Source organism: Phyllostomus hastatus, unplaced genomic scaffold, assembly GCF_019186645.2.
Source record: "Phyllostomus hastatus isolate PE091 unplaced genomic scaffold, TTU_PhHast_1.1 phas_contig_64, whole genome shotgun sequence".
NCBI classification, from domain to species: domain Eukaryota; kingdom Metazoa; phylum Chordata; class Mammalia; order Chiroptera; family Phyllostomidae; genus Phyllostomus; species Phyllostomus hastatus.
Genome location: NW_025333928.1, coordinates 10974413 through 10987849, shown reverse-complemented (window position 1 = coordinate 10987849; position 13437 = coordinate 10974413). Strand labels below are relative to the sequence as shown.

The following is a 13437-nucleotide window of genomic DNA, read 5'->3' as shown; positions in this document are numbered from 1 at the left end:
TTCTCTCTTTCTCTCTCTCAAAAAGTCAATAAAAAAGGTAAGTTTAGCCCTAGCTAGTGTGGCTCAGTGGATTGAGTGCCAGCCTGCAAACCAAAGGTTGCTGGTTCAATTCCCAGTCAGGGCACATGCCTGGGTTGCCAGCCAGTCCCCCGATGGAGGGCATGTGAGAGGCAACTACACATTGATGCTTTTCTCCCTCTCTTTCTCCCTCCCTTCTCCTCTGTCTAAAAAATAAATAAATAAAATATTATAAAAGAATAAGGGAGGAGAGTTGTCGTTTGTGAGGGCAGCTTGTGTTTCCATTGTCTTTATTTTGGTGACCTCTGGTTGTATCTCCCGGGCGTTAGAGAACATCAGGGCAGCCTGGAACAGCCCTTGCTGAGTGATGGTTTTGGTTCACGGTCCCTCCTGCTCTGGAGTGCTTGACCCAGAAAGGGATTTTTGGTCTTGTAGTCTGACCCTGTGTTTCTGTCCTATGTTATCACATTGAAGTTTTCTCTGGAGTCAAAAATTACTGCCCTCTGGTCTTGGGTTGACTGGTACCAGAAATCTCTTCCTTGGAAACATTGCCTTAATCTGAGTGGGAACTTGCATGCCTCAGCTAAGATTACCCTTGATCTTAGCCAAAAGGCCAAGAAGCAATCTCAACTAGAATTAGACTACAGCAAAAATCAGGCTAATCTGGAATTGAAATAGAAGGCAAACCAGAAACAGACTTTATATTGCTAAAGAAAGAATGGACTATAATTTCTTTAAAAAAAAAATTCTCACCCGAGGACATTTTCTTACATTGCTTTTAGAGGGACAGGAAGGGAGAGAGAGAAACATTGAAGTGAGAGAGAAGCATTGATTGGGTGCCTCAGTTGCCTTCCGTAGGTGCCCGAATCAGGGATTCTATATGTCCTGACTAGGGGATCAAACCCACAGCCCAGGTATGTGCCCTGTCCAGGAGTCAAACCCGCAACCTTTTAGTTACAAGATAATGCTCCAACCAGCTGAGCCACATGGGTCCAGGGCAATTGCTTATGTTTAAACTGCCCTGGAAGCTGGAGGGATGAGATCCTGGATTGGATATCTGGGGGCCTGCTGCAGCTCAGAGCCTGAGGCAGCCAGTGCCCCCTAGTGGGCATCAGTTTAAAGGAAAAGGACAGGAATCGGATTTTAGCAAAAACAGCTCCTAGGATCCACTGTCCAGCACTTAGTTTCCTTCCTCCAACCCAGGCATTCTATTGTGTTAGTGCCCAGGATCGAATTTCCTCCAGGTGACCCCTTAAACCACCCTGCTCCCAGATCACACCCTGACCAGTCGTTGGCCCACCCCCAGGGAAGCCAGGGCAGTTGTATTCACCCCTGTACCTGTTTCAGCAGTGGCTCTGCCACCACCCAGGAGCCTCCCTGGCCTGTGGCCTGTGGCCTGTGGCCTTCTCTCTGACTGTGTCTGACCAGGCCCAAGTTGGCCTCGAGGGTCTGTCCTGGCCTGCCTCTGCTCCTGAAGAATGGACTGCCCCTCAGAGCTAAGAAGGGGAGACTGAGCATCCATCACTGATCAGGCAGCATAGAACACAGATGGCGACCTCCTGACAGGTCCCTGGGAAAGGTTTTCTCAGAGCAGAAATAAGGGACAGGAAGCTGTGAGACTTAGTGAGGGTGGAGATTAGGGTGGGGCTTTTCAAAGGAATTGTTCTGGATTTGGTGTTTTAATTAAATTCCAGTCCTGATGGTGTGGCTCAGTTAGTTGGGCATTGTTCCACAAAGAGAAGGGTCTCAGGTTTGATTCCCAGTCAGGGCACTTGCCTGTCTTGTGGGCCAGGTCCCCATTTGGGGCGTGTGTGAGAGGCAACTGATCGATGTTTCTCACACATCAATGTTTCTTTCCCTCTCTTTCTCCTTCCCTTCCCCTCTCTAAAAATAAATAATAAATAAAGTAAAATATGGGGCTGTGGTTTGGCTGAGTGACCTGGTGGCCTGGTGCCCCTGACCCAAATATCTGTGAATGTAGGCTGGCAGTGCGAATCCCCCGGGGGGCCACCCGACTGTTCTAGAACCTGTGTTTCCCTGTGGAATTCGGTGACTTCAGTGATAGCACCTCACTCATCTGTGTGACTGTCAGGCTGTGTCTCCCACGAGGTCAGGAGTGTCCCTTCACTTTCCATAACACAGCCCTTATGCTCGGCATGTGGAGAAGCTCAGCTCGTCCACTAGTGGTTGAAAGGAAGAGTATATGAGTTATGTCCGTGTGGACTCCGTGGGGTTTGAAGGAGAAGTGTTTGTTGCCTGGGTGTCCGTAGTTAACAGGGCCTGCAGTGGGGTCCAGGAGGCTGTCCAGTGCTTGGCTGGGCAGGCCGTGCTGGGTGTGCTGGGGACTTGATGCCTGCTCCTCACTGCCTCACACTATTGCCTGTCCTGAGATATGAGCCCACAGACCCCTCCATGAAAATCTTGGGAGTTTAGTCCCTATTTCCATAAAATGTACCTACATATAAACTTTTGGAGCCCACCCAGATCTCTTGAATTGGGTGCAGTGTCCCACTGCTTGTAGTAGGAAGCCTGGTTGCATGAGACCAAGGGACCAGAGGGTGCAGGGCTGGCTTTGAAGGTCGCTGGCCTAGGGCAGAAAGAAGAGTGGCCAAAGGATGTTTCAGGTATTAGCTGAAGGTTAGGAACTGATGTTCTTTCTCAGATTCTGAGATCCGAGGGTAATGGAACAGCCTGCACATGTCTCCTTCTGGGATGTGAAAGATAAGAACATGTTTTAGGCCGGTGCATAGCTGTATGCACAGTCACTGCTTCAGGACTGGGGCTCTGGCGGGAGCACGTATCTCTCGCTGCAGACAGGGCTTGGCTCTCCCTTCTGGCCCAGACCTGCGTGCGGGGCTGGATAAGCCTCACATGGGGGCAGCATTTTTCCTACAGTGTCTCCAGATCAAACCATTAACTTCCCTACAAAGAGAAGTACAAGCTTAGTAGGAACATTTTAGGCCCCAAACACCCACTTCACTAGTCAGGTCTTAAAACTACACAGTTCTGGAACAGAACAGAGAGCCCAGAAATAAACCCAAGTCTCTACAGTCAATTAATATTTGACAAAGGGGGCAACAACATAAAATGGAGTAAAAATAGCCTCTTCAACAAATGGTGTTGGGAGAACTGGACAGCCACATGCAAAAAAATGAAACTCGAGCACCAACTTACACCTTATACAAAAATAAATTTAAGGTGGATAAAAGAATTAAATATGAACCGTGACACCATTAACGTCTTAGAGGAGAACGTAGTTAGGGGAATCTCACATATTTCACGCAGAAACTTGTTACTGACATGTCCCCTAGAGCAAGGGACATAAAGGAAAGAATAAACAAATGGGACCTCATCAAAATTAAAAGCTTCTGCACAGCTAAAGAAAACAGTATCAAAGTAAAAAGAGAACCAACTGTATGGGGAAACATATTTGCCAATGATACCTCAGACAAGGTTTAATCTCCAAAATATATAAAGAACTCACATGACTCCACTCTAAGAAGACAAGCAGCCCAATTAAAAAATGGGCAAAGGACTTGAACAGACACTTCTCCAAGGAGAACATACAGAAGATCCAAAGACACATGAAATGATGTTCAATATCGCTAGCTATCAGAGAGATGCAAGTTAAAACCACAATGAGATACCACTTCACACCAATCAGAATGGCCATCATAAACAAAGCAACAAACAAGTGTTGGAGAGGTTGTGGAGAAAAGGGGGACCCTAGTGCACTGTTGGTGGGACTGCAGACTGGTACAACCACTATGGAAAGCAGTATGGAACTTCCTCAGAAAACTAAAAATGGATCTGCCTTTTGACCCAGAGATTCCACTGCTGGGACTATATCCTAAGAACCCTAAGACACCAACACAGAAAAACCTTTGCACCCCGATGTTCATAGCAGCACAATTTACAATAGCTAGGTGCTGGAAGCAACCTAGATGGCCATCAGTGAATGAATGGATCAACAAACTATGGTACATTTACACATGGAATTCTATGCAGCAGAAAGAAAGAAGAAGCTCCTACCCTTTGCAACATCTTGGATGGAACTGGAAAGCATTATGCTAAGCAAAACAAGCCAGGCAGTGAAAGACAAATACCATATGATCTCACCTTTAACAGGAACCTAAACAACAAAACAAAGAAATAAGTAAAATATAACCAAAGACACTAAATAGAGGATGGGCTGACAGTGACCAGAGGGGAGAGAAGAGGGAATTTCAGTGGAGAATGGGAAGGGTTTACAGGAACAAATTTAAAGGACACGTGGGCAAAAACTAGGGGGAGGGTGGTAATGGGAGGGAAGTGGGGAAGGTTGGGTGGGTGGGCTGGAGTGGGAGTAAAAGGGAGAAAACTGTACTTGAACAATTATTAAAATAAAATAAATAATTTTCTAGTTAAAAAAAAAAAGCTACACAATTCTGTCAGGGCACACACCTGGGTGGCGGGCCAGGTCCCCAGCGGGGGGGGGCGGGGATGTGCGAGAGGCACCACTCATTGATGTTTCCCTCCCTCTCTTTCTCCCTCCCTTCCTAGAACTGTGTCTAGAAGTAAATAAATAAAATCTTTAAAAAAAACATACAAATAGGCATAAGCCTTTCTCTTTCTCCTTTTAACAGATTTCAGTGCAGTTCTTAGGTCACCTCTTGACACGGGGTGTTTACAGGGCTTCTCTGGGAGCTTGACGGCTGTTCTCCCTTCTCCCGACTTGTTCCAGCATTTTCCAAGGACTCTAGGGTCTTCTGCTGGCCCTCTGGGGTGCTGCCACGGGTGGCATTCAGGACTTCCACACTGTTTGTAGAGTGGCACCAGCCTTGGTGCTCCAGGGGAAGAGGTTGCTGGGAAGTGAGCAGATGCTTAGAAAAGTAAAGTAACATCCACATGGAAACCAGAAAATCAACATGGGTGGCCCCCTCCCTGAGGAGAGGGCCTCATGCCACTGTACACCAGATGGCGTGGCCAGGGCTCGAGAGGTGGCTGACATGTGCAGATGCTGTGTGGGCCTGGTTCATTACCCTTGCACCAAATCAGGCACTTGCTGTTGTCTCTCCGGGAGGGCTGTCCCAAGTCCCAAATAACTTGCCCCCCAAATGCACACCCCTACACCCTCCTCTGCTTCTCTCTTTTCTTATAGCTCTTTCCCATCTTCTTATGTTCCACACAGTTTGCTTTCCCAGCACCACTGAATCAGAGCCCCTGAGTGTTGGGCTGTAAGTTGTACCCCAGGAGCCTGAACCAGTGCTTGGACCATACCAGGTGGTTGGGGACTTGCATGTGGCACCTCTGGGTACCTGGGTGCATCAAAACCAGCTACCACCATGGCTGACGTGGCTCAGTGGATTGAGCACTAGACGGTGGGTCTGCAAACCAAAAGGTGGCTGGTTTGATTCCCTGTCAGGACACATGCCTGGGTTACAGGCCAGGCCACCAGTTGGGGGTGTGCAGGGGGGCAACTTGTCGATGCATCTCTCACACATCATTGTTTCTCTCCCTCTTTGTTCCTCCCTGTCTCTCTAAAAATAAATAAGTAAAGTCTTTTTTAAAAAATTAAAAAGACCCAGCTACCTTAAAAATGATAGGGAGCTTTGTTTAATTCTGATTCTGTGGTGTTTGAATAGCTACTCTGAGCAATATGCTACAGAAGACAACTCAGAAATAGACCCTTATTTTCAATCGACCAGCCTTTTTGACCAGGTATAGAGTGAAACAGAGGAAGAGCCTGCACACTTCATCCTCCCTACAGCCCCTGATTTTCCTCATTCTTCCCTTTTGGATGTGGATGCTGAGGATATAAATACTGTTGACTTAATCAAGTGGAGCAACTAAGCTGGGTACCCTGGGCAACTCTCTCATGGCATGACCTTTCATTCCTTATGAGGCTGAGCCGTTTCGCAGGGCTTGATATCCAGCCAGCAGAGACCTTCAGCCATGGAAGGGCAGGACCATGGGAGCCTTCATCTACTCAGATGTACTTAGCACTCAGTTCTGGAAGAAGCCAAGAGTGGGGTTCTCCTCTGAGACCTTGGGGGAAAACTGTCTCCCCCAAATCGTGATGCTCATCAGACCTGTCCATAGGGTTCGCCTTGCAGGGCTGTGGCCCCAGTACTGGCCAGATCTTTTCCTCGCAGACTCAAGCCACATCCCCTGAAGCCAGGGGTACTCCTCCGTGGCATTTAGAACCTTAGAGAGGGGCAAGGGTGTTCTGGTGCCCCTGCAGGGCAGGCAGGAGGTGTTTGGGAGCTGTGGGGCAGTGTGTGGTGAGCAGATGGTATTGGCAGAATCCCCGGGAGTGGTTGAGGTGATAGGTGTGCTCTCTATTCTTCCCGCCATTTTCTCCCCCCATTGCCTGTTCGCTGCTTGAGAGAATAGACTTATTTTTGCATTTGAAGTCACTGACCCCAGGTTCTGCCAGTTCTCCAGCAGATCTGTGGGGAGAAGCTTGGGGTTGTTAATCTGCTGCTTGAGAGTTCAGGAGAGAGTCTGTAAGAACAGCATGTGGGTGTGGGGAGTGAGAGCCGTAGGGCTCCTTCCCCAGGGGAGGTCTGAGACTGGGTGAAATGGTAGCTCCCACCAGCTCTCCCCAAGCCACTGCCCTGTCCCACGCTCAGCCGGATGTGGGCATCTCAGCCCATCCAGCCAACTGGGAATAGTGTGTCAGGGTTGAAATGTGCTGGGAAGAGCACCGCTTAACCTAGCTGGGTCAGGGCAGGCCAGGCCTTCACAGTGGGTACAGGTCCCCTTCTCACCTGCTAGGGGCATGAGGATCAGCCATGGGGACATTGCTCAAGCAGTTGCTTTTCTTCCACATTGAACACCAAGTGCTGTTAGCACTTAGCGCAGGGGCCGAGCAGCCAGGCCATGGGGCTGGCTTCTCTGTTGGGGAGCTGCAGAAGCTCTTGCTGAAAACAGCCACTTGGTACGTGGTTCCCCAGTGCAGGGATTCCAGGGCCACAGGGAGCTGCTGGGAGCCTGTTCTCTGGGCAAAGGCTTCCTGAGAGAGAGGCCACCAGAGCACGAAACATCCATTGGGCCCCGTTCCTTCCTCTGTTTATAAAATGCTTCTCAGTGCCCCCCACATATCCCACACTGGACCAGCCATGGTGTGAGCAATGAATGAAACACAGACCCCACTTCGTGACTGAATTCTGGTCGAGAAGACAGTGTCAGCCAGCAGGTGAAGAGGTGTGTCCTGTGCTCGAGTGCTCGAGGCACATGTGAGCAGTGAGCAGGCAGATTGCCTGTGGGGCTGGGGCCGGGGTCAGGGTGTACCTCACTGAGAAGGTGGCACTTGAGTTGAAATCTGAAGGAGGGAAAGAGCTCCAGAGCATCTGCAGGGAGACTTGTGGTCAAGGGCAAGTACCAGGGCCCTGAGAACAGCAGGGTGGCTAGTGTAGCTGGATCTACCTGGGGTAGGAAACAAAGTCAGGGAAACGTGGGCAGATCACATGGGGCTGCTGGCATTTGGGGGTCTTGGCTGGGACTGCTGGGCTGGGAGCTGTGGGGCCTATGGGGGTGGGTAGGTGGAGGGGGCCAGTGCTGAGGAGATCTGGACTTAATAGGTCCCTGTAGGTGACACAGACAGGATTCCTTAATGGTTTGAGGTGGGGCGTGAGAGAAATGAGGAGCCAGGGACATTGCCATACTTGGTGTGAGCAAGGTTTTGGCCTGAACGAACCAAACTGCCCTCGCTGAGGCTAAGGTTGGTGCACCTGGGGCGCCGCTGGCACTTGCAGGGAGGTGGGTGCTATGTACTTCTCCCTGATAGGACGTCCTAAGGGACTTGGCACCCCCAGCCTTTCCTTTCCTGTCCGCTTCTTTTGGGAGACAGACCCTGCCCTGCCTCGCTGCCCACCTGTGATGGGGCTGACATGAGGTGTGCAGGAGGAGGCATTTGAACACCCCTGGTGTGTTTATTCTCTGGGACAGAGATGAAAGATGCTTCTCTTGAGCTCTTATACTCTGGTTGGATTACAGAGCCCAGGGCAAGGAAGAAATACAATTTGTGTGTGTGTGCTCCAAACATATTTTCTTCTCTTCAGCATACTGAGGTCTGGAAAAATGCTTTCTTGCATCTTTGTCCACTTACAGTTTCCTTTGACCAGCAGGAGCAGTGTACTGGGAAGAAGCACCTTTGGGCAGGGTTTTGTGGGATCTTTGTGCCTGGGTAGAAGTTGCTGTGGGAATGGGTGGTGGCACTGACAGTAATGGAGTCTGCCGTCTGCAGCTTGTGTACGTCTGGCGTGGTGCGGCTGCACATCAACAGCTGGCTGGAGGTGAGCTTCTGCCTGCCCCACAAGATCCACTATGCTGCTGCAAGCCTCATCCCCCCTGAGGCCATAGAGCGGAGCCTGAAGGCTATTCGGTGAGTGCCGGCCTCATGCACACTCCCTGCAGGGCCCCTTCTCTTCTGCCTGAGGTTTCACCAATTATTTTGCTCCAAAAATTCTTTTCCTCTTCCTGCCACAGAAATTGGCAGATAGGGCTCTCCTGTTTATAGAAGTAAAAACACATGTTCTTGTGTCTGGTTTTGTGTAGAACTGACCAGCCTGGGTTTTCCCTGGGCCCTCTGGGCACCCTCTGGGTGAGTGGGGCTCTATGCTGAGGTCCTCCCCTTAGTCCCGTGTACCGTGGCTCGAGCAAGCATCCTGGGGAGAAGACTCACCCTGGGAGGGATGCTATCACGGTGTTGCTCACTGCTTCTTCCTGCATTTGAATCTGAACTTGCAGGATTGCCATTTCTTAATTTAACTGATTTCCTGCAGGAAGAGCTGAGCCCAGTCTCCTCCTGCTCCTGTCTCCAACCAAGTCCCTAGTTTCCTTAAATATTTTTTAATTAAAAAAATAACTCTGGGCACATTCACAGAAGATTTGAAGACGAGAAAGCAAAGCACTGCCTCATCCTCTTTCCCTCCCCCAACCTGTGCTCCAAGTCGATGTCTTTCCTGTTGGCTTCCTTGCTAGGCATATTTTTATGTAGTTCTATTCATAGCCTCGGCAGCGATTTTGCTTTTCCCATATTTGGGGCTCTTTCCTTAGGAAAGATTCATTCATTTTTTTTCCAATCAACAAACATGTGCTGGGCATTCCCAGAGGTGGGAGATGGAGTCAGGTCGTCTGACGTCCCTCAGTTTTGTTCTAACTATTTTTTCCCTAGAGTGACAGTAACCCTTGCAGATGCTTAAAGGCCCCTGGACATACCACTGCCCTTGTCTCTGATTCCTCCTGTGGTCTCTCTTCTCTGAGGCTCAGTGCCTGTGGGCCCCAGCTGCACCTCTGGTTCCAGGTGCACACCTGGTAGAGGGGACCTGTGGCTCATGTGTCCTGCTGACCTAACTCTGCTCCACAGCCCATACCATGCCCTGCTGCTGCTCAGCGATGAGAAGTCTCTGCTGGGTGAGCTCCCGCTCGACTGCTCCCCGGCCTTGGTGCGAGTGATCAAGACCACATCAGCTGTGAAGAACCTGCAGCAGCTGGCCCAGGATGCCGACCTGGCCTTGCTGCAGGTATTGCTCTGGGGCCTTGGGGAGACACCCTGGATGGGGAAGGATGGGCTGGAGGAGGAGCTGGATACCTCATAACAGGTGACCCTTGGTTGAAGGTGGGAGAGGTTGGGGTGTCAGGAAAGCGGGCTGCCTCTGTCCAGATGAGAGCCAGTGACAGGTGGCTCTGGGGTTGGCTGGAGGTTCTGGAGTCTGAGTTAAGCCTGGATTCAGGGCTGGCTTGTGAACTAGCTGCAGGACTGCCTTCCTCCTTTGAGTGTGGTGAGGCTGCAGTGGAGAGGAGTGAGGCCCTCTGGTGCTGGGAAGGCGGAATGCTGGGCCAGGGCGGCTTGCAGGTTTGAAGCAGGCGCACAGCAGGTGGCCACTTGAGAAAGCAGCACTGCACTTTTGGAGTAAGGGAGGTGAGGGTAGGACACACAGGGCCTGCCCACGTGCAGAGCCAGGGCCTGACCTCGTGTCCTTGACTAAGCCCACGTGCAGATGAGTGTGTGTTCTGTGCGAGGTGCTACCTCCTGCCTGAACCAAGTGCTTGTGGGCTGCCCTTTCTGATTGGTTGTAGGGGGCCCCTCGGCCCTGGCTGTGGTCTGGCTGGAGCCTGGGAAGGGGTCAGGGGACGAGGAAAAAGCACAAGGAGAAATTGTAGGCCAGTGGTGGGGTGTCTCAGGTTCTGCTGACAGCGGCCATCACATGGCCACCAGAGGGCAGCAGGGCTGCTCCCAGGCATGTGTGATTCCTGCAAAGGCCAATGGGTGGCAGCGTTCTCAGGCTGGGCAGAGGAAGAGGAGCACAGGCAAGAGGCTGGCCCACCTGGGCCCCAGAGAGGCGTCAGGGAAACTTGTCCAACAAGGCCTGATTCTTAGGCCTTTTTGCCTCAAAGCAGTCATTTTGCATTTGTCATCCAGAACAAGGCCTTCCCTCATCTGTACCTTATGACCTTTGTCTGCCCTCTGTGGGAACCTTTATTGGATTCTGCCTCGGTGTTTCATACGTCCTGCTTGCTTTCATAGCACCCACAAAACACAGAACCGTAAATGTGCTGACTGGTCTTATGTACTGCAGAGTCCATGTTCTGACCAGTACTGGTGAAGTGGCAGACACCTGTGAGTCTCTGCAGCTCCCATTTCAAGCTTCGAAAGATGCTGACTCTTCATTGTCCACTGAGGCTGCCCGACATGGAGTCTGTCAGTCTCCTTGCACAAAAGTTTTTTTTATTTATTTTTAGGCAGGGGAAAGGGAGGAAGAAAGCGAGGGAGAGAAACATCCATGTATGGTTGTTCTCATGCACCCCCTACTGGGAACCTGGCCCTCAACCCAGACGTGTGCCCTGACTGGGAATTAAACCAGCAACCCTTTGGTTTGCAGGCTGGCGCTCAATCCACTGAGCCACACCAGTCAGGGCCAAAGACAAAGTTTTGATGATGTCTCCTTTGCTTTTCTGCCTCGGCCTCGCTGTGGGGAGACTGTTGTTTCCTTGCACACCCCTTGCTGGTATGGTTGTACAGAAGTCCCCTGAGGCCCCGCTCCAGTGGTGGACCTCACCAACTTCTGGGACTCCTGCTTCCTACGATAGGTGGCCCAGTGGAGGTCCCCTGTCAGCATCAGATATGAATGTCAGCAGATCATTTTAAGTCACTCATCTACAAGTAAATGTATTGGAATATTTTTTTTGCATGATAGAATTAATATTTTTTTAAAATAAAAGTTCAAATAGCATACAAATTATAGACACAAAAAGAGAAAGTCCCCACCATCCCATACAGATGAAACCACTGTAGATTCTTCCAGGTTTTTCTCATAGGTTAACACATTATTTTTTAATAACGAAGTTAGGGTCACATTGAACATTACTTGCAATTGGCTGAACAATGCTCAAAGACCTCCACGTCCTAATCCACGGGACCTATGAATGTGGCCTTGTGTGGGACTTCACAGACATGATTAAGGATCTTGAGGTGGGGCATTGGTCCTATATCATCTGGGTGGGCCCAGTGTAGGCTCAAGGGCCCTTGTGAGAGGGAGACAGAGGGAAATTTGCAGAAAAGGAGGTGGGGACATGACTGTGATGTGGCCACATGCCAAGGAATGCTGCAGCCAGCAGAGGCACAGAACAGCAGAGAGTTGCCTGCCAGTACCTTGACCCCACCATGTGGTAGTGATTTTAGATCTCTGGTCTCCAGAATGGTGCTCTGGCTGTAGGGAGAGGCAGGAGGTGAGGACCACTGAGGAAGGGTGGTGGCAGAGGTGGAGGAAAGTGGGCGTGTCCTTGCCTCAGAGTGAATGTCAGTGGAACTTGGGATGAGAGAGAAGAGGGTCAGTGATGGAACTGAAATTTGCATCGTGTTCAAGTTGGTGGTGTCACTAGAGGCCTCGTGCCACAACGAGGTGGAGGTGTTCCTGACAGTGTCGCAGGCATTGCATGCAGGTAGGAGTGACTCAGCCCCTTGAAAGCACCCAGCGTTGGTAAAGAAGGGCAGCAGGCTCACCTGGGGAAGTGCTCACCTGGGATGATGCCAAGTCAAAAGTGCCCAGTGCCTTTCTTTCCATGAAGTAAGGCAATGCCATGTTCTCAGACCTGGCCTCCGTTTGTGAGACTGGGAGGGGTTTCTGGCATCTCTGTCTGTCTGTGGCCTATCCTGATGTCCAGGAGAGCTGGGCAAGGGATACTCTCCAGGATGCTGGGACACAGGGATGAGTGTGTGGGGTAGAGGGCGTGTCCAGTGACCCCACAGTTGCTGCATGTGGAAGCCCATCCCCATGCTGGAGTCATGGTGGGAGTGGGGAGCCTGCCTCTGTCAGGGTGTCTAGCCAAGTCCCTTGCTCAGTCAAGCTGACCCCATAATCCTGGGTGCCCTAAATATCCCTAAAAGGCTCCTGGGACCTTTCCTCAGTGTCAGCCAGAGCAGTACAGGACCCTGACGGGAAATGACAGCCCCAAACTGTACAGGGAGCAGCGATAAAAAGGCTTGTTGCTCTGACCACAGGAAATGCTGTGTGCGCCGGCTGTGCCCACAGTCAGGGAAGACGCCTCTGTGGGCCAGCCTCCCAGGCACTATCCTGCCAGCCCCCTCTGCCTGCAGGTTTTCCAGCTTGCGGCTCACCTGGTGTACTGGGGCAAGGCCATCATCATCTACCCGCTGTGTGAGAACAATGTCTACATGCTTTCCCCCAACGCCAGTGTGTGCCTGTGAGTAGGTCTGGCTGCCAGGGCCCGGGGCCCCTGAATGGGAAGGGGTGTGGTTGGCAGGGCCCTCCAGGTGGTATTCTCCAGGTCAGCCAGGCCTTCATTTGGACCAGATGCCTGGCCTCTGCCATGCCAAAGTCCCAGTTCTGGCCTGGTCCAGCACCACCTGGCCCTCCCTGGGCCTGTGCTTTTCCAGTACCTGCAGCCTCCAAGAAGGGCCTGCACCTGCCATGTCTACAGCCCGTGAGCTCTGTACCGTGTGTCCGATGGGAGGTCAGGAGCCTTGGCCTTGATTTGGGGGCTTGAGAGGGATTCTGGGGTGGCCAGTGCCCATGGCTTCTGCTGCCCCTTGAGGGAAGGCAACTGGGCTCTGTCCTCATCGCACTCATCCTGACCTACCCACCGTGCCACATGTCCCTGCTGCCTGCCGCAGGCTCCCGGCGAGGGCGTGAGTGCCGTGAATCACAATGGGGCGGCCGCTGAGCTCACGGGCACACTTGCCTCTCCCGTCCCCAGGTACTCCCCGCTGGCGGAGCAGTTCTCCCACCAGTTCCCGTCTCATGACCTGCCATCCGTCCTTGCCAAGTTCTCCTTGCCTGTCTCCTTGTCAGAATTTAGGAACCCCCTTGCTCCCCCTGTGCAAGAGGTGAGTCTCAGGAGCCAGGGGAGCCCAGGAACCTGATCCAAGGGCTCTCAATACTGCCACACCCTTAGCTCTGGTCGGGGGACCGG

At 51.6% G+C, this 13437-nt stretch overlaps 1 protein-coding gene across 2 annotated transcripts in view; it reads left to right on the top strand.

The window, feature by feature from the left end:
* Positions 1 to 13437, top strand: part of NPRL3 (NPR3 like, GATOR1 complex subunit) — a 45671-nt gene that overhangs the window by 27669 nt on the left and 4565 nt on the right. For both annotated transcript variants that reach the window (XM_045849035.1, XM_045849036.1), the window contains 4 exons: positions 8249 to 8386; positions 9371 to 9527; positions 12602 to 12708; positions 13222 to 13351. In XM_045849035.1, coding sequence (XP_045704991.1) covers positions 8249 to 8386; positions 9371 to 9527; positions 12602 to 12708; positions 13222 to 13351 — 532 coding nt within the window. The remainder of the gene's footprint in view (positions 1 to 8248; positions 8387 to 9370; positions 9528 to 12601; positions 12709 to 13221; positions 13352 to 13437) is intronic.